Source organism: Xenopus laevis, chromosome 4L (assembly GCF_017654675.1).
Source record: "Xenopus laevis strain J_2021 chromosome 4L, Xenopus_laevis_v10.1, whole genome shotgun sequence".
Classification (NCBI taxonomy): domain Eukaryota; kingdom Metazoa; phylum Chordata; class Amphibia; order Anura; family Pipidae; genus Xenopus; species Xenopus laevis.
In genome coordinates, this window is record NC_054377.1 from 109,588,557 (window position 1) to 109,610,695 (window position 22,139).

The window sequence follows — 22,139 nt, forward strand, 5'->3', positions numbered from 1 at the left end:
TATATTTCATCATATACAGTATATTGAGGCAATGGGGAATAGAGGGAAAGAAATGCCCTTGAAATAACATTGTTTGAAATATTCTCTTATGGTTTAGGTTATTTTCAAGTCTCAGCATCATTACTGAACTAACACATCCAGCCAACATGAGGTTCATGCAATTCAGGGCCAAGGACTGTTACTCATTAGCACTTTCCAAGCTGGAGAAGGTATGTGGATGTTTAAAAAGGACTTTAAATTGCAGTCATTCCAAATTGTCTATTGTTGTATAGCCTTTTCAATAATAATTATATAGATTTGCTTGTCAAGTGAAGACCATTCTCAAGTCAAGCAAAACAAATTAATATTGTCTAATATAGATATTTAAATGTTGAAAAACATTCTCAGTTGATAAATAGGATTTATATTCATATTCACTTTACAGAAATGGATAATAAAGACTAATGACATAATGGGTCAGATTTACTTCCACATTTCCCCATAGACTATAGTCATTTTATGAGATATGAGATCCATTTTTCTTCTTGAAGGGAACCTGAGTGAAATCACCTTGTGTGCCTATAATATTTCCTTCTAGGTATGCCAGTGGGAGTTATATTTTATCTCTGCTTAGATAGCAATAAAAGAGCACAGTTAACTTATAACAATTATAAAAGAGTTTGGTTTGACTGATCCTAACACGTATTCATTAAACTTCACTAATTCATTCAGGCTGAGGCAGCAAATATGTACAGCAACACATCATTATATGTGATATTCAATTAAAAATGAATTCAAATTAAATAATATGGTTTAAACTAGTATTTCCATCGACTCATATGATGTAGAAGGCAAGGTTGCATTCAGTATAAAGCAGGAATCGGCATGCTTCTGTTTTCTTGATTTAGTGTCAATCCGAGCATCCCAAAATCAGCTCAACTGATAGAGGACTGCTGTGAGTTGTAATCTTCCCAATACTGGGAGTGACACATATAAGTTATCACTACATAAAAGCATTTAAACCACACATACACAAGTAGGTAAACCAGTTAGTCGGATGTTATCCTCAGTTCATCTAGGTCAGCAGGTTAATTCAAAGATTACTTTTGCATATTTCAGAAAGAGCGAGAAAGAGGTTCTAACCTGGCATTTATGTTTCGCCTGCCTTTTGCTGCTGGGAGAGTATTCAGCATCAGCATGCTAGACACTCTGCTGTATCAGGTAAAGGTGTAATGAACCAAAGACTTGTGAGTAGTAAAGATCTAGTACATGAACACAAAAATGTACATGAAATATTTGCTTATCCCCAAAGCATTAATAGTTTCACAGCATGTTGCATGAAAACATTTGTTCTATATCCCCAAAATTCATATTTTGAAATGATGTACTCCATAACCATCACTGTGGTCTTGGTTACTTCCAAAAGTATCACAAAAGTATCTCATGAATTTACCAGCATGATTGCATATTTACTCTGATATAATATTGCTCTGTTTGTTGCTATTTAAGGTACTATAAGAGTGCATTTGCTCTCATCTTTTTTTGCACACTATAAATATGATTTACTTTACAGCCTGCAATTGAATTAATTGTAAAGCCCTGTATGTCAAGAGAGTCCAAGTATTGAAGTAAACTGTTTATAGCATAAAAGATCAGGAGGACCTTCATAGTGTAAATATAGTTTTGAGAATTTTCAGGAGAAATTAATTCATTTCAAACTGTAACATAATGCAACTCACATCCTCCATAACCACAATCTAGCACTTAACTTATATTAATTATGAATTTGTAAATTATCTGCTATAATTAACTGTAGTTCTTTCTGTGATATACCTTAATAAAGATGCAAATTATATTACCTTTAATTATCTAAAGGCTGGTTTATATATTAATCTCCTTTGTTTAAAGGAGAAGGAAAGCTAGGGAGGCATTTTATTGCCAATAGATTAGCTGCAATAGTGCAAGCTAGAATGCTATATTTATTCTGTAGAATGTTTTACCATACCTGAGTAAACAGCTCTAGAAACTCTCTGTTTGTTTATAATAGGAGCTGCAGTATTAATGTGGTGTGACATCACTTCCTGCCTGAGTCTCTCCCTACTCTGGGCTCAGATTACAGTAGAGAAGGGAGGGGGAGGGGGGAGAGGAGCAAACTGGGCATGTTCTTGCCCAGGGCAATGAGGTTTAAGCTGAAGGCAGGAAGTCTGATACAGAAGCCCATGTGTACACAATAGAAGGAAAGAAATGCTGTGTTTCTTTTGACAGGGGACTCAGAGCAACATTACTTTGGGGGTTTACTGGTATATTTAGATGGGCCTTTCTGATAAGGCTTACTTAGTTTTAACCTTTCCTTCTCCTTTAAAACATTCCAGAGTTTAATGGAATACTGGAGTCTAATTTTCAATGACCACCCAAAATTAAGCCCCTTTATTAACATGACTATATACAGGTATGGCATCAGTTATCTGGAAACCTGTTATCAAAAAAGCTCTGAATTACAGGAAAACTAGAATAGAATAGACTCTATTTTCATCAAATAGATACATTTTTTAATCAAATGGTTACATTTTTAAAAAATTATTTTCTTTTTCTCTGTAATATTAAACCAGTGTCTTGTACATGACCCCAACTAAAATAGAATTAATCCTTACTTGAGGCAAAACAATCCTATTTTATTTAATTAATGTTAAAATTATTTTGTTAGTAGGGACATCCCAATTATGAAAAGACAAATTATCCGGAAGCCCAAGGTCCCGAGCATTCTGGATAACAGATCCCATACCTTTATTAGATAATAAATAGATAAAAAAGTGGCGTAGACCCTTTTATTTGTCTCATACATACTATATTAACTTTTTTTTAAATAATCTTGCTCAATTATAAGTAAGGTTTCACGAAGGCTTAAACATTTCTTTTATAGAATCATTTCTATTCTGGATAAAGATTTAGTTAATGTCTACTTGCACTGTGCGACTTAGATGTGAATTATTTTATTATTAATTTCATTCATCCGTCTTTTCTGTATCTCAGATTTAGTATTAAGTATTAATATTTATTATTTACATACTAATTTACATAAGAATTTCCTGACAGATCATAAGTGACCAAAAATGATTGTTTCCAATATCTGAATGTTTCCAGTTATTTTCTTTGCATGGTATTAAGTTGTCTACAATAAACACAAGATTTCCCTGCACTCACAACTACTTTAATATCCTAGTCCTTTGTGAAAGATTACATGATCTCAATTACAAGACTTCTTCTGGGCTTGGACACCACACCAGGATCTGGATTTCTTTGTTCTGTAAGTCTAACATATACAGCTAAAATCGAATTAGAGCATTCTATATTAAGGTTTGAAAATAAATAAATATTTCCATTGTATCAACCTAAAAGTATTAAGAATATGAAGAAAGCTGTGTTGTATTGCCAAACTTGCAGGCAGCATTTCAAGAAGAACTTCCGCAGAATGCAAGGAAATCAATATGTTTTATTACACATCAGAAAGCATTAAAAATTGCAGGACACTATCAGTAGGTAGACTCCCTCAGGAGCTGAACATTTTTTCAAGCTACATTAGCACTGTAAGAGTGAAAGCATCCTTTTGAAAAGCTGCCAGCAATGTTATTGTTTTTGTTACCACTCGGGTCAAAGAACGTCCATCTAGAGTGAGAGCGCACCTGTGACTGCTGACTTCTGTGACCCAATGTTACTGTCAGATATCTATTTGTCAATCCTGTTTGGAAGCACATTTGACATCCTGGCAGCCTGTTCTAAACAAAAGTGACTAAAATGTGCTTTGAACATTTGCAGAAATGTGGATCACAGTTCACAGTTTTTTAAAAATTAAGTCTTTGAAAAATGATTTACTTTTATTCATTTTATGTTGGTTTTATCATGTAGAGGAAAATCAATACAATGTTTGCATATTAAGTAAATATGTTTGTGTAGTTGTAGCTCTGTCTCAACAAATCTACACATATTTATTTATTTGACATAGAATAGTTGCATCTCTATGCACCCTATATGGCTGCCTTGCCTCAGCAAAATCACCAGACTGGGTGGACAAGTGTAAGCCAGATAGCACTTACCTCCACTGTGAGTCCAAGAAGAATGTACTTGTGTATATTATGAATTCATTGGAGAAAACCTCCTGCTACCTAATGATGTAGTTCAAAGCAAAGAATATTATGGTCCTTGGAAAGGAAGCCAATAATCATAGAAAGTGAATTAATGTGCATCCTGTACTTTGGTGTCAAAGGTTTAGTCTCACAGTGGGGTAAGTGCTACACAAACATATTTATATGCCACCCCAGATTGATAAATGAATAGTGATTCACAAAATTTAGACAAATGTATTGAAGTTAATGGGAAGCCACCAGTGTGAAAGTTTAATAATAACATTGGCTTTTTTTCAGTTCAACAAAAAGCATTTTGTTGTTTTTTTTAATATGCATAGTGAAAGTCTAATAATGACAATAGTTTTTTCCCAGTGAAACAAAATACATGGTGAAATGCTTTGAAATTGCTTTGGCCATGACTAGGGAGCATTGGCAGAATAATTATGCCTAATTATGTCCTTTCCCCCCAGCTGATTTGACACAAGTCATTGGCTGCTACACATATATTGTAATGTTTGTTTATATTTGTAGGCAAATTTATTATCAGATAATTTATAATTCTTTTCATTCATCATTCTGTTTTAACAATAGATGAAAATTACAGAGGATGATCTGTGGATTAGAACATATGGAAGACTCTACCAAAAGCTCTGCTCTTCATCTGGAGACATTCCAATTGGAATATATAGAACAGAATGTCAGAAACTTACCACATCTGAGGTTGGTTGGTTGGTTGGTTGGTTGGTTGATTTGGGAATTCAAATGCAATAAAAGGAGTAATATATAAGGTGTAAATATATATATATATATATATATATATATATATATATATATATATATATATATATATATATATATATATATATATATATATATATATATATATATATATATAGTGTAAAAGTTTGCTTCTTGTCTAGTAATTCATAACACCCATTAGTAGGTAACATTTATTGGCCTGCCATGTAATTGGTTATTTTAGAAAACAAATTTTTATTATATTATCCCTTTAGAATTGTATTTTCAATTACAGTTGTCTTTAATCATGGAACACAGTTGCAGTGGTGTTTTTAATTTTTTTATTAGGGTAGCACTTCATGGCTACTGTCATGCTGGGAAATGTTAGTAAGAAGACAATAACATTTTTTAAAATTACGACAAATCTGACTGCTTTTTAAACCACACTTTGCTGTGTAAAAAATACATATAGATATAAAGCATAATTTTGTTTTAAAAAAGGTGGCCAGCTGTATTACTTGTGCAGGAACTGGCATTGTTGTGAAGACTTATGTTCACTGCTTTTTTATATTATGGGTTCTTTGTGACACTGGTCACATTGATTTCATTAGACATGGCCAAGTCTTAGTGGTGTAAAATAGAGGTGTATAAAAAGGGAGTGTGGTCAGGCATTCTCACTTTAATTAATAGGTATAATGAAGCATGCTTTAGGGAAATCATTATATACAGTTTGTGTGATTATGTGGCATAAATGTAGATTTTATCTTTATAAATAGACCTGAGGCTTTTAGACCCTTTGAACAATAGCATCAGATGCATGGTGTGGAGTACAGGTGGCCATACATAGGCTGATAAAAGCATACTGATTCTGCAGCTTATTGCCCTGTGACTGGCCTGCCTGATCAATATCTGGCCAAAATCAAGATTTAAAATGGCATTTGTCGATGACCTCATGGCCTGTGATTAGTGACATCAAGGTTGGCATATGAGGGAAAGATCCACTCATTTTGGGAGGTTGGCTAGCTTAACCTCAACTACACCTCATGTGTTATCCTTGAAGTTTGAATCTTTAGTGGCTGTCCATTAGGGTTGTCACTCGTTTTGACCCAGACAGCCTGGTTTCCGGTAGGTTTGCCCGGGTCAAAACTGTCTGCCCGTTTTCAAAATTAGGATGGAAAACTGGGCAGGATTCTCAGAGATTGACATGGTGATTGACCCACTCCAGTGATGTCATCTGTGAATAGTTTAGTGCATCAACCCTCACCCTTTCAGCTTCACTTTGCTATGTAACTATGCATTGTAGTGTTACTTAAAATATTAAAATGGGTATATTACACACTATAGATATGGATACATACGTATTCACACTGTTGTGAACGTTAATTAAAAATTATATAAATGACTTACTGTCTTACTAAATGGCTTATTTACAAAGTGGGACATTGTGCAAAGAAATTACACAACACCTACCCTGCTGTGCTTTAGTGGCCATAGAAAAATGTCTTTGGTTTTTAAGGAGCACAGACATCTCCAGCTCCTGATGAATACAGTTTTGCCCATCTGGAGCATTGCTGTATTTATAAGATTCAGTCTGGGAGAGACACATAGGCATACACTATCCTGCCTCGTAATGTGCAGGTTATTCAGATGCGCAAGTTAGGGAGCACCATGGGCATATGGTGCCTATGGTAGGCATTAATCATAGGGCTGACTTGCGCCTGACACTGCTGTGCTCTGAACCTTGTGCTGGATTTTTATTCATGTGCAAAGTGCAGAATGCATCTTGTGCAAGTATGGTGTAAATAAGCAGGAAGGGATACAATTTTGCTCTTGAACTTGCATCTGAAAGCATAATTAAATGCCTTTAATATAGACTAAACAATATTCTAGAATAAGCTTGTTTTCAAAGTGGAAACTACATTTCTTGGCTATTATATTTTATATTGCTCCCAATAATTATACTTGTTCTTTTTGGATATATTTTACTTTTTGTAACCCATGCAAACCAATGTAAAGTTATTTGCCCAATGTTTAATATTTTCTGCATTTGGGTCACTGCTGTTGTTTATCTGACAGCTTTCTGTGTTTCACTTGTTTTTTTCTTTTTCAATTTCTTTGCAAAGTTTTTTTTCATTATTCTCTATGTTCCCTCTATATGTGTATTTCTTTGATAATTGTTTTTCAAAGATTTATTGAATTGTGTATGATTACTATTTTCCTGTGTTTCTTTGTCTACTCAATGTTGTTAAAATCTATTTTGTCTGTTTTCTTTCCTTTGTCAGTCTAGGGAAATGGCTTCCCAAGTAAGTTTGTGTTCATTTCCATTTGTTTTGTTGTCATAAATGCTCTCTCGTTGACTTGCCTGTAGAACAAAGGACTTTTTAGTTGTGAAATGCTGGTCTTTCTCTATCTGTTATCTTTCCACTGTAATAATGCCATTACAAGTATAGTTGTAATGGCTATGACATATCCAGGGCCCTTTCTCTTCTGTGTAAGTGCCTGCATGCCTTAACATTATCTTGTAATATGAATATACAGTATATAGTGCAGGATTAGAAATGTGAATGTTGTATTTAAAAATAAATGTGATGCCAGAAGCGGTAAAATGTTAGAATGTTATACATATATTATATATATATTTTTATTGTTACCATTCTTTGTAAATATTGTTTTGTACAGAGTGCTACTCGCACTATAGTAGGGAGAGATTCTTGTGACACTTTGAAAAAAAAACAAAGTTATTATTTCTGTTGGGTGGTGAACATGGCATTTGTTCAACAAACATAAGCATTGTACAATATTAAACTATCATCTTCCTGCAATTTTCTGCCACAAAAGAACATTCCAGGAAGACTGTAGATTTCCCTTGCAGCCAGAAAGCTACAATTTTGCATTCTGTCGAGCTCATTTATCATGGCTGGCTCTGAGACACTGTACCCTGCTCTGTGGGTGGTACAGAGTAATTGACTCCAGCAGTTTTGTGCATTGTTGACTATATACATATTACAGTCTGGAAGACAGAAAAGTATGCTTTCTGTATAAGTATACCGAGCATTCGGTCTTTATGCTCAGTGCCTGTCTATTGAAGCATTTGTCCTACTTCAGTGCTGTCCAAATGTTGACAATTAGTAGGCAAACTGGCTGATCTACCACTTGTTTCTGATCCAGATTTTATATTTTATGGGAGCCATAACAATCCCTTAGAAGGCACCATCTGGCCCACATGCTTTCAAATGATCAAATTTGGATCCCATATATCCCATGTCATCTTAACTCTTATGCCTCACTATAACCATGTAATATTTTCTCAGTACTGATCCATTTACTGCAGTGTTTGATCACAAACAGATATTCTGGAAAATTCCAAAAAATGTAAGCTTGAGACCAATGCCAGTAAAATTCAGGTTCCCCATACAAGTTTCCAAAGTACAGTGTAACTAGAATAACAGCTACACTAGATCGATCCTGGTTACTTTCACCGTAAAAACCTTATCCTGAAATATATTGTAGGCCACATTACTAGTGAGGTGCAATTTTTTTGGCTTATTTTACGGTTTAAAGGTTCTTTACTATGACTGTGCATTACACATAAACACATGTTTCTAAACATCATACTGTATCCATATATTTATGTGCTGTACTGTACTGTATTTAGCATGGTACAATAAGAAAAATCGCTATTACTGTCTATTCATAGAAAACAGAAGAAAAGTCTAATTAGGGTGTTGGCAAACTAGGGCTACAACCATTAGATTTAATTTGTTCAAGTTGCTTTCTGGAGTTTTTAAGGACCTGAATTCATGGGTCATAGAACTTAACAAATGATTACAACCAGCCCTACAACTGACTGTAATTGCTACATATCCAAATCTATGATGATGATGCACCATTAAAGCAATTTTAGAAGAAAAGATATGTATAATATATCTCTATTTGAGCGTTTAATGATTATATTGTTGATAATTTATTCAGGACAATAAATGAGAGAATTTGAAATGTGATATGTTATATAAAGAACATTCCATTATATGACAATAACCATAATGTAGTTCTTGCCCTCTTTTATAAAGTCCCAGATTTCAATAAGTGTAGAAGAATGGGAAGACACAAAGGAGATGAAGGAACAAACGGCAAACAAGAACAACCATCGAAATTCTACATCAAGTGACCAGTCAGATCACCCCTTATTGAGACGGAAGAGCATGCAGTGGGCAAGAAGGCTGAGCAGAAAAGTACCTAGGCATTCCAACAAAACAGCTGAAAGAATAAGTCAGCAAAGGATGACACTATGTCGAAGATCAGAGAGACAGGAACTAGCTGAATTGGTCAAGAACAGAATGAAGCACTTGGGTCTCTCTACAGCAGGTTATGGTATGTAAGTACATAATATACATGTTAATTAAATAGTTCATATAATGATTATATATATATATAAACTTTTTAGGAGTGATATATATATAGTGGATAATGCACTCCCTACCGTAATTTATAAAGATATTACAAGTCACCGAGGAGTTACGTGACCATATAAAAGCACGAGGCCGCAGGCCGAGTGCTTTTATACAGGTCACGTAACTCCGAGGTGACTACAAATATCTTTATATATTTCGGTAGTGGGTGCATTATTCATTATAATCTACACATACACAAAATCTATGCACACCAGTTTATTTCCATTCCATTCCCCTATGGTTTACACAGTCCCTCTGTAGCTAGTTGTTGTAGCTGCCTTTTTGTCCTCCTTTGATATGAGTGACTGAGGCATGCTGACCATATATACCATATTTCTGCAGGCTATTGTAGTGGGGGAAAGGGAAAAGAGATACAGAGGGTGGAAAGTGCACAGGCACAGAAGAACAAAGGGTTAAAGCAGAAATGTGAGCAATACAAACAGGAGATTGCTAGTGAATGTGGGAGTAGGAGAGGCAGAGGGACTTGGGCCGGCAGGACAGAGTGAGCAAGACACAGTTGACTGGAGATTTACAGATGGAGAGTGACTGTGGAACAAAACCAGAGTGAAGGAAAGTGGGAGGGACAGAGGGAGCGTGACGCGAGACGGAGGGGGGAGTGGAAGAGAGATCGAGAGGTGAGACCGCAGATGAAGTAGGGGGTTGAATGAGGGAGAGAGACTCTGCCAGTGTAACCAGAGATTAAGGAGGGGAATCGGAAGAGGGACACAGACGGAGCGTGCTGCGTGACAGGAAATGGAGGGGGGAGCAGAAGCGAAAGACTCTGAGGGAGCATCGCAGAGGGCGCAATACCTGGGAGGCAGTGAGAGGGAAGGTTAGACAGCCGGAGTGAAGTAGGAGGTGCAACGTTTGAAGTAAGGAAGTGGGATGGGGGAAGTGAGATGCGGGGCTGGAGGAGAAGCTTCAGGGAGAGAACGGCAGTAACAATTGCTGTCTCTTTAAGATATAAACGGCGCGTTCTGATGCAAGAACGCGCCGTTTATAAGGATATAATTTACAGTCTGGCCCATAAGAAATTAGCTGGTCTGTAGATTATATATATATCACTCCTAAAAAGTATCAACGTCAGCTTTGTATGTATCGATTTACCGTATATACTCGAGTATAAGCCGAACCGAGGTATCAAATTTTAACTAGGAAAACTGGGACACTGTATTGACTTGCGTATAAGCCTACACTATATACTTGCTATATAAGTGAAACAGAAAGTTATCAAAGATCGGTACACTCACCATTGAAAAAGTAAATTGCCGGTACATAAAACGAAATATAGTGTAGCGCGCCTCTCTCCAGGGGTTAATGAAACATCGGAAATGTATTAAACACACATATATATTCAGAAATAAGTATAGGAGTAATTTTTTTAAAAAGCTCACATGTACTTCCCCCTTCAACACAGCTCACCATTTCCGACTGCTTTTTAGTCTTCTGTGTTGTGTCCCAGCATAGCTCTCCACTTTGTCTCATTTCTAGCCCTCTCCTTCTGCAGCATGGGTCAGGCACTTCCACAACAGAGCTCACTTCTGTCTGCACAGTCACCTTTTTCAGCCCCTCCTTCTCCAGTCTCACTGTACAGAGATGACCACTTTTGCCTGCAGGGTCACGTTTTCCTTTCACACAGCACAGCTATCCCCCCACTTCTCCTTCTAACTGGATCTCAGGACAGGCATGCAGGGAGGATTCTGAAGTTTAAGGAGCCTTAAATCACAGGGGTAAAGGCTTTTTGACCTATAAAACCTAACGTTTGGGTATGGGCAAGCCTTAAAAAACAACTGACATGGCGACTCGAGTATAAGCCGAGGTAGACTTTTTCAGCACATTTTGAGTGCTGAAAAATTTGGCTTATACTCGAGTACATACGGTAATCATCTATACAGGTATGGGATGTGTTATCCGGAAACCTCTTATGCAGAAAGATCAAATTACGGGAAGGCCATCTCCCAAAGACTCAATTATATCCAAATAAACCAAATTTTTAAAAATGATTTAACTTTTTTGTGTAATAATAAAACAGTACCTTGTACTTGATCCAAACTAAGATATAATTAATCCTTACTGGAGGCAAATCCAGCCTCTTGGGTTTAGTTAATGCTTACATGATTTTCTAGTAGACTTAAGCCATGAAGATCCAAATTACAGAAAGATCTGTTATCCAGAAACCCCCATATCTCAAGCATTCTGGATAACAGCACCCATACTGTACCTGTAGTATAACTGGACTGGGATTTCCCAACATGGGCAATATAGAATGTATAGAAGCTAAACATTTTTTATTAAATGTATGAATTGCCAAAACAATAACTTTGACAAAAAGGTGATTAATGAAAAACGTAACTGACTTTGATACTTTATATATAAGTCCTAGAAAGTTCTATTTTGATAAACATGCACTTAAGCATCCCATACAAGTGAACTGAGACCTGTGAATTTTTCCTCTAGCAAACTGTGGCGAACTCTTTGATTGATATGCCCAGAGTTGAAATATTCATCTTCCCTCCGGCCTAGACTCCAACCCCACAATACCATCAGCATGTCTTTGATTCTCCTCCTTTACTGATCAAAATGGTCTCACATTGTCCCAATGCTGCCTGCATGAAATGGCAAAGACAGAACCTGTTTTATATAAAAACTACATGTACAAAAATCCTTAAAATCACTGAAACATTTTAATCATTGCATGTGGGAAAGTTGCTTAGAATTAAGTTTGCTTCATTAAACAAAGTGAAGTTCAGAGCACCTTGATGTCCTATGTTCTGGTCCTTTATAGAAGGTATCCCTTGAGTTGAACATTAAAATAGACCCATAACTGTGTTTTATTTTTCTTTGCTTATAGTTGAAAATAATCTACAAATACAAGAATGAGCATATGCATAGAAAAGTAAATAAAATCTATAAATTTAATAAACAAAAACAGTGGTCTGGTCAAGAAAAACAGAATATAAAACTAAGTTTATTTTATTGTCATAGCAATTTATCAACATAGCTCATATGCTAGCCAAGAGATCAATATTTTTGGTGTTTGCTGCAATGCAAAATATTAGCGAGACACATCTGCAGAGTAATCCATTTCTATTCATGAAGTACCAGTGGAGAAATATGTAATATATTCTTCGAGCCGTTTCTTTTGTAGCTGTCTGTTATCGCTCCGGGACACCGAATTCTTCCCGTGAGCTTTAAAAGAAGATTGAATGTGTTACTTGTTAGAATTCATCACTGTGATGGACCGAGACACATCACCCCTTGGTTTACAAAAACAAAACAGCAATTCCCTTGGTTTCCATCTTTGTTTTTACTGGTCTGCTAAATATGCTGCTACTTCATCTCAAGGAGGATCTTTCTAGCTAAAAACTATGTTATGAATTATGCACTATTTAAACCTTATTTTTATGATGATATTTATGTGGCTGAAGGTATAAGCACATACATGTATTTATTACAGGATTCTTTAGCAGGTGGCATTAACTATTTTGTTTGGTACTTTGAACAAATTTTATTGGGCACAAACATTCTGAAGGCTATATTGGTCAGTACATTGAGAGCAATTGAGAGCACAGTTCTTTCGGATTTATCGCCTGCTAAGACATGAAACAATGCAGAATTTTATTATAAAAATTTGTAGTTTTGTGATTATATACTGTATATATATATATATATATATATATATTTATATATATTTTTTTTTAAAAAGAGAGAAAGAGAAAGAAACCTTGTTTGAGAATGTTTGATCTTACTTGTTCCCCCACCACCCACTTAACAACAATTTTCAATACTACTCGGAGGAAATCTCTTTGAGACCAGTTAATTGATTTCAACTTTCAGTTTGCCACTTCTTAATAGTTTCAATGATTTTTATATTCAATCAGAAAACACACCATTAATTCTGTCAATTAATTGCTGATGCTCTAAATAGATAAATTAATTAATTAATTAATTCAAGTGATTATTTGTAAAGTGCAAGTGCTTTCCATTTAATTGTGAACTTAAATTATAATTGATTTAAATAAATTATATATATATCGATAAGTTAACACATTATTAATTCTATATATCACAGTTATTTAGTAAAACTAAACTAGATGAATTCAGGTAATTAAAAAGTAAGAATTTGACCCGTTTCGCCAAAAATTTGCCGCGGGTGAAATGTCTATGGGCGTCAAAAAAATTGTTGCGCGGCGAAATTGTTTTTTTTTACGCACGCCACCATACAAGTCTACAGGCGTCATTTTTTAGGCGAAACAAGGCAAAAAAATTCGCCCATCCCTAGTCATAGAGTCTGGAGAGAACATAACATTAAAAGGTTTTTATTATTTTTGACTGATCTGTTCTTCATTCTGTAGACAGACTGCACTTCTTAATGAATTATTACTCTTTCCTGCACCAAAAGGATTTTATAGGGTTTTTTTTTTTTGGTTTATAAGTATAGAGACCCTCTCCTATACCAATGCACACTCGCTAACTGCCTAATATGCATTTCTTTGTAATGGCACGGTTTATGGGCCATGGGATTAATGGAAATAAGCAGGCACACTCAAATCAATGACTAAATATGCTGCTTCGCTGATATACAGTAAAAGCAAATATACAAAGCAAGGACACAATAAAATCGTTTCATAGAAGCAGTTGGCTCCTCTAAATTAGGTTTTTGCAGATTGAGGTGTTTTTATTAGGGCCATTTTCTGCACCAGAGAAAGCTTATCACTCTGTTCTATTTGGAAATATGTATCTTAACAATTACCAGATGTTTGTAGTGTTACCCAGTGGAATAGTTTAGAACAAATAAATGCAGTCTTCTGCCATTCAGTACCTTTCTCAAAAAAGACATTGTTTCAAGTAATGTTAAGTTTTTAGATTGCATGGAGATAAAGGAAAAGTACTTGTTTGCATTCCCAAAGCTTTCATATAGAGACAATTTGCAATAAAGCAAAACATTTCTCCATTGGAATTTAATGATCAAGCATAATAATGCATAAAGCAATTATAGGATGGTAAAAAACAGAAATATTCACTACTAACAAAACTACAAACACTATGAGCTCTGACTTGAAACCCTAGTCTGTATACTCTGCACATTTAAACCCTTGATAAATGAACAAAGGTTACTTTTAAAGGGACAGTATACCCCCCCTTAATAAACTTTAATTCAACGATTAGGCTTCAATGATTATGACATGTCCTGAACATACTTTTGTTTTTTTTTCATCACAAAAGATGCATGATCAATCAAACATGGAGTAGATTTAGCTTCCCTGTTTGCCCTGAGCTTAAGAAATAGCCAAAACGAAAGTGTTTTTAATGCTAATAGTTGACCCAGAGGCCCAGATACTGGTAAAAAAAAAATCAAAGTCATAAACACAGTTATATTGGAATTCGATAGTAGGGTGCCACTGAATTATCCTTCAAGCTTAAAGTATAGTAATATTAACATATGGCATATAACATGCAAGTTGCAGCCAATAGGTAACTGGGAATAATTCTGCTCTGTTTTGTCCTATAGATGAAATGAATGATCAGCAGAACACCCTGTCCTACATCCTCATCAATCCGTCCCCAGACACCAGACTGGAACTGGGCGATGTTGTGTAAGTTGATAAGAGTAAAGCACAGATCTCATTCACACTATTTTTAATCTTTTATGCAACAATTCATAACTTGTTTTGACCCTCTGTTCATTGGTTCTGTTATATTATTGTTTAACCCAAATTGCTGAAGCTGATTTTGTCAAGCCTTGTACTTAACATATGGGAACCCCAGGGTTTACAGGGTTTTCTAGTGATGTATAGGAAACCCTAGAATGACAACAGTTTATAAGACAGAAGTATATTGGATGTATTGAGTGAGAAAACTTGGAAATGAAAAAGAATAAACCCTTTCTTTGCTAGAGGATAGGAACATGAAACACTATTTCTAACCAGTACCAACAATGCAACTAACAGAGGAGGTAACTTTTAGTTCTGCCCTCAGTACCAACTCCTACACACATGTGGAACAAACGTTTTGGGTTATGGAACATTTCATCCGCTTGTGTTTGTCCTTTGCACCTTGAATTAATATTGGGGGCACCCGCATTGGCAAATCACCATTTCTTGAATTATAAAAGGGTATGCGTCAAAGTTACACTGGAATTGTGCCAATGTGCTAAACTCCATAGACTTGATGAAGATCATTAAGGATGATGGGAACATTACCAGCATAAAATAAATAATACAAATATGTAAACTAAGCAGGTTTATTATTAGAGATACACTGAATCCAATATTTGGTTCAGGATTCTGAATTTTCCAGCATGATTCAAATTTGCTTAAATCTAAGTGCCTACCCCAACCAAATCCTCAAAATCACGAGACTTACTCATACGAGTAAGGAAATTGTGATTTTTTAAACTTGTGGTTCTTCTTAAACCTTCCATAACATAATTTTCCTATGCAAATTAGGTTTGAAAAAGCCAGAGGTCAGTGCGTAATGCAAGAGTTAAAAAAGAGCACACTTGCAGAAATAGCCTATTCTGAAAAGGAAAAGGCCACAACTACCTATGCCAGTTTCTGAGCTACTATATTTCACTTATGTGACTTTCTACCACAGATATTTACCACCTGCTTTACTGATGGAACACACTTTAATAATTATACTGCTTCAAGACAGTATGAGAAGCAACAAAGTAAAATTGTAATGCATCACTGCTCTTTATGCCGCATTTATAAATATGCCCCTATGTGTTCTCATACTGTTTTATCAAATAAATAGAACACACATCCTGCTCCCTTGTAAACACGTCCTTTATCTTGTAAGTGCTAAGTTTAAAAGCTTTGCAAATCGAGATTAACTTGCCTTCTGTGTTTTAATGTAAACGGTAGCAAGGTCATCACTTAGCGCTAATTCAGTGTGGCCAGACAGCAGTTTGCTGAATGGTGAAGAATAGCTCAGGAGTTTGTCAGCACACCAAGTGTTTAGAAACTACTGCAAAGCACAGTTACTCTAGCAACTATAATAACACCACTTATTTGACTCGGATGAACCGCTCTCTCTCTTATCTGAATTGAATACCACTGAAATAGGTTTTATCCATTTGCAACAGATGTTTAGTCAGTCTCAGTTTGATCATTCCGTAGAAGTAATTATAATAATAATGTTTTACGACACAGTGGATGTTAAACTACAAATCTTGACTTTACAAAAATACCAAGGAATGAATGGCAGTAGACCATTGCATACTTTACCTACCCCATATAGTTGTGTGGTTTAAATCTAAAGGACCCAACATCATTTATTAGCAATTGTCATGGAACAGTCTAACACGCAGTTGTCAATGGAATGTGTATAGAGTGGCTTTCTGATGACATTATTATGTTATAGAATTTCCTATATTTACCAACTTTTTAATTGCTCTTCGTTTTTTTTTATAGTATTTGAATTACCTCTACTAAACTATTGCTTTGTGAGGCTATAATTTTGTTGTTATTGTTACTTTTTATTATTTAACTTTCTATTCAGACGCTTTTCTATTTATATCCCTGTCTCTTGTGGATTGTCTATTGTCCAATAATAATCATTATATACTGTATTAAGGATGTTCATCCTGAAGCCCTCGAGCTATTCAACACAACCTCCAGCATCCTACAAACAGCCTGCATATTTAAACCCTAAAATTGTCATTCGCTGTCTGACCAGTACTAAACCTAACAACTACAGCTGATCCCCTGATCAGTAATGTTTCTTATCATTATTGGCCTAACCCAGTGTCTTGTTAGCCATGTGATTTTATATTTAGTAAACCAGCATAGAAACAAATTATATGCAAGTCTCTTATAAAACCCGTGCTCATCTACAGTGACACATGGAAGAAGTGATAGATGTATATAAATGCTTCAGTCAACCTGAGAACGTACATTTATCTGTCCTAGATTCACTTTATTTCGACACAGTCCTATTATAGGAAATTCAACCAATTTAATTTGATTTATAATAAGCAATTTATTATGCATCCTATCTAGCTTCTGTGTGGGAAACTGTAGATCTAACTTATTCATTGGATTGAACAAGCCGAAGAAGTGGCTCATCAATACGGTACAGCACAAGACTGCCATTTCAGCAAATGTCACAGATCTTTTATACATGTGCCCATATGTCGGTTTCCATACATTACAGGGAATATCTATAAATCCGTTTAAACTGCAGCATAACAAACTCATTTCCTTTAATTCTCTTTATACAAATCATCACAGTGTAATAGGCAGTGTATTTAATATGCCAAGACAACTCAAGACAATAACAATGTATACAACAGCAGTTAAAGTCTAAATCCTTACAGAGAAATCAGTGCCACTAGTAAAACAGTATCTTCTATATTATATATTCTTATACAGATGAATTAACAACACCAATTTTAACACAAGTTTACTAGACATGTATAGCTTTCTTCCCATAAACTTTTACAGACTTGTCCAAGTCCATTTAAGCCTATATATGTGGAACTTGTAGTGTTGGTAATACTCCGTAGCTATATAACCTAATTGTAAAATTTTGGAATAAAATGCTTTATAAATATGCCCATTAATGTATAATATAAACAAGTAACTTCAACCCATATATAGTACCCAACAGTATTGCCTACTACATTATAGAGTCTCCTGTAATTTGCTACATGATATACAAGTATAGTTTATATCATCCTAACTGCCCAATGCTTCTGAATATGCTGGCAAGCTTTTAAAGAAACCCTTAAACTTTACAAGTAAATATAATATTTTTTTTTTCTAGTTACCTTATCAGACCAGATCCACTGTCATACGTTCCAGCCAATGCATCCAGCCGAAAAAGCAGTTTCTGCAACACAACTGGACAAGACTCGAGGGATGAAACGCTGCTTTGATAAATTAGTGCATCAGCTGAACGAAGAACTGATCTGTGACTGTTAAATTGCTATTAGCAATCAGGAACCAATAGGCTGTTGCTATATGGCATGAACCAACATCTGTCCTCCATTGCGCAGGCTGAACTAGAAACCAGTGAGCTCATGTACTGTACAAAAGCAACTTCATCAGTGTTATTCTTAATCCCTTCACTGCCAGAATGGTTTATTCTAAAAGCTAGAGATCACCTGAGATTTCAGACTAGAATTTAGGACATTTTTATAAAAGCAACAGGGTTTTGTACAGAACAAATTGCTTTAGCATCCTCTTGCTTCAAACGGTAATATTTTGTATTTGGATAATCACAAAAATGTGTTTACTGAATGCTTGGCTTTTAGTAATGTCTCTGTTGCAAAATAACAAATAGGTTAAAATTTCCAGAAATCTGTCACAATCAAAGATGGACACAATCACTGAGTAATACTGTAACAAACAAAATTTGCAGTGAATATGAGAATAGGGAAATTGTATGGTGAAGTATTTCTAATTATTGGTAGTATTATATTAAGATGAGTGGGAATTTCAAACTTTTGAAACTTAAATGAACATGCACTGGGGAAGTCTACAGATTATACAAGGGGCCAGTGTAAGAGGTCTTGCAATGCAATGCCCCTGTGCTAGTAATTGTTATACAATAGCTATATTTTCATATTTAACACTGTTAATATAACATTTTAGGAGTGTGTCTACAGTTACTTATTCGGCTCTTTCTTCTCCGTGTGTGTTTTATTACATAAAGTACACTGCGCTCTGGTTATTATAAAATGAGCAAGCTTTTTATCCTTAACAATCAGGCCCGGATTTGTGGAAAGGCCACCTAGGCCCGGGCCTAGGGCGGCAGGATTTTAGGGGGGCGGCATGCTGCCCAACCACACTCACATTGGTTGAAAACCACTGGGGATGTGCTGGAGATACAATCATTTTTAAATTTCCCATGCGCCAATCACCATTGCTCCAGTCCAGATGATGACAATTTGCACGAATAAAGAGGAGGGGACAGGGGTGATGAACGGCAGTGGGCCTAGGGGTGGCCACTATGTAAATCTGGCCCTGTTAACAATAAATGGCTCACTTAGTTTTGTGGTACATTTTTTCCCTTTGATGACTTTTATTCCATTCCATAGGGAAATGTATCTGTGCTACAGTCTTTTAGATTTTGTGATAGATTTTATTTAGGATTATGTTGTTCTCCAGTGTTGCTTCTTTTAAATCATCATCATCATCATTTATTTATATAGCGCTGTCAAGATACGCAGTGCTTTTTAAATGAATATTTAACCAGTAAATACATTTTCCACAATGTGGCAATATTTTTTAACCATAATAGCCAGAACATTATAGTTAATATCAACAGTTGTTCTCAAACTAACCCTGACTTACAGGAGCGGGGTTTCTCTAGACTTCATTAGTAACTGAACCTTTAAATGTAATATGATTATAATTTCAAGTAAAACATAAGAAACATAATTTTGCCTAAAAACATTTAGGGGCAGATTTATTAAGGTTCAGGTTGCTGCACCAGAGTTTTATTTTCTACATTAAAAAAATATGTGTGACTCAATCAAAAGTTTTTTTTTGCCTCAAATAAACTCACAACTCAAATGTTTGCTTATTTATGAAAAAACTTGAATGTAAAAAACTCAGATTAATGCAATTGCGGGGGAACTCAAATTCATCCGTGAACAAAACATATAGCTCGAATTGATAGAGTTGTTGACTGCAAACCACTGAAAAAAAACCCCGAAAATCATGAAGGTTAAAAACATCTTCAAATGGTTCAAGGGACCACTGCCATTGACTTCTATATGACCTCAGCAGGTTTTAGCTGAAATATTTTCAGATTCAACCTTTTTGCAGCTTTGGGGCATAATACATCCCAAAAAATTTGTTTTTTTATCCCTGAAAATTTTTAGTTTTTACTGAAAACTACCTTTGATAACTAAATTATTTTTGGAAAAAACACAACCCGACCTTTAATAAATAACCCTCTTAATCTCAAATTAACTTCAAAACAATGGGCCAGATTCAATTCAGTGAGAAAAAATTCTCATGGTTTATCATGTGAAAATTCATGGACGAGATTCAGTTAGAGGAAAGAAAAACTTTTCCCCTAATGTTCATGTGATTTTCATGTGATAAACCATGAGATAAGTTTTTCTGAATTGAATAGCATCAAATTAAATCTTGTCCATGCGTTTTCACGTGATAAACCTATTTTCACACGGAATTGAATCTGGCCCAATGTCTGTATTTGTCAGACTTGCAGGCCTTTAATTATCTGCTTCCCTCCAAACCATTGGTAATATACTAAAGTCTGAAAAATTCAGAAATAAAAAACTTTTGTCAGTTTTAGCCAAGTAACACTCAAGTAGTTGAGCGAGTATTCCATGAGGCCATAGAGGTCTGTTTTTATTAACTTTGTTTATGTGTTAAATAACATATCCTGTTGTAGCCAACCAGTTATTTTAGTTACGCTTTCTGTACAAAGTGGATCCTGTGAAACTGGATCCTCAATTTAGAAATTTATGAAAATAAACATTAAGCACACCTGGTTCTCCGGAACCAAAATATTCCCATATTTTCATGCTGTGGCACTCTAAGTCCTCATCTTTCTATTGATACTTTGGGGGATTACATTTACAACTGAATCAATCAGTTCCCCACTTTCTATTTTTCCTTCTTGATTGCTGGTTTAAAACATTTACTGTATCATTTAAAGGCCCTAAAACATGTTTCTTTTACTAGGTGAATTGCAGATTTGAAATCCTTTCCTTCATAAATGCTACAAGGATTTGAGTTAAGATACATATTCTACTTATAATGTGGTGTTAACAGCAAGAACATTTCTAGGTCATTAATGAATAAACTAAAAAGATTGTTGTACACTATGAAACACTTTAAGAGGAATTCTATTTGTTAAATATTTATTCATAAAAACTGTATTTTCTCTCTACCACTTTGAGATCCTTATTTGTTCTATGTTGACATTATCTTGACATTATCTGCCCAAGGAAACATTTCAGAATAATCCGCAATGATGTACAATGAACATTACAGGGTCAAACTGCCTTAGTCTAAATGTATCATATTAATTGCATTTCTGTGGTTGAAGTTCAGTCTCCTACAAACGTATTAGATTAGTTTGACGTGGCCGGCCATTTATAAAGCCATAATGCTTGTAATCACTTTTAATGCTCATTATCAGCATCTGCATTATATATTGTGATGCCCATTTATGAATATCATCCAGTTATCTAAAGTATTGGACTCCTAGAGGATCACTCCGTGCCATAGACTGATACCTTTTTTATCTTCATAGTGATTATAAAAATATTTAGCCCATAAATATTAGAGTTGTCTGGGTAGCAATAAATGTGGCTCTTTTTTGTACCATTGTTAATGTCATTTGTACCGATTGTATAACCCATCAATATCCCTCTGGCTATAGGAGGTGCCCAGATGATGAATTCATGTATATTTTATATTAACGTTATGAATCTAAACAAGCAGTCAATAAATTACTCTCTACAATCAGGAGATAAAGAATCTACTTAATCAGGCGTCATTGTTTTTTCCACTAGTAATATGAGCCATCTCATTGAAAATATCTACAGTGTCATCTAATGTATCACATTTTTCTTTAAATTACCTCTTTGAAAAACAGTGTGCCTCTTATGTTCACATCCCTGATTGCTGTTCAAGTTTAACAACTTGAACTTAATACCAGCAGCATAGAGCAGTGCAGGGATTTAATGTTGAAGCTCTTGCAAATCCACATTTTCTTCCTTAAAAAGCACCTTGATAAACGGTGTAGCTCTTATGGTACCCAGCTCTGATCGCTGTTCATTTTTAACAGCCTGAGCTCAATCTCATCAGCATGGAGCAGTGCAGTGGATTGACTAAGTGGTGGGAGTTCAAAGTTGAAT

General features: G+C 35.2%; 1 protein-coding gene across 3 annotated transcripts in view; it reads left to right on the forward strand.

Annotated features, from left to right (window-relative positions):
- Positions 1–19,076, forward strand: part of kcnt2.L (potassium channel, sodium activated subfamily T, member 2 L homeolog) — a 197,144-nt gene extending 178,068 nt beyond the window's left edge. For 2 of the 3 annotated variants that reach the window (XM_041590633.1, XM_041590635.1), the window contains exons 22-29: positions 98–209; positions 1,099–1,200; positions 3,200–3,283; positions 4,692–4,820; positions 7,121–7,141; positions 8,909–9,209; positions 14,802–14,886; positions 18,062–19,076. In XM_041590633.1, the coding sequence (XP_041446567.1) occupies positions 98–209; positions 1,099–1,200; positions 3,200–3,283; positions 4,692–4,820; positions 7,121–7,141; positions 8,909–9,209; positions 14,802–14,886; positions 18,062–18,173 (946 nt within the window). In that variant the 3' untranslated portion in view covers positions 18,174–19,076. The remainder of the gene's footprint in view (positions 1–97; positions 210–1,098; positions 1,201–3,199; positions 3,284–4,691; positions 4,821–7,120; positions 7,142–8,908; positions 9,210–14,801; positions 14,887–18,061) is intronic. The other variant, XM_041590634.1, reaches the window with a different exon arrangement.
- Positions 19,077–22,139: the final 3,063 nt, after the last annotated feature.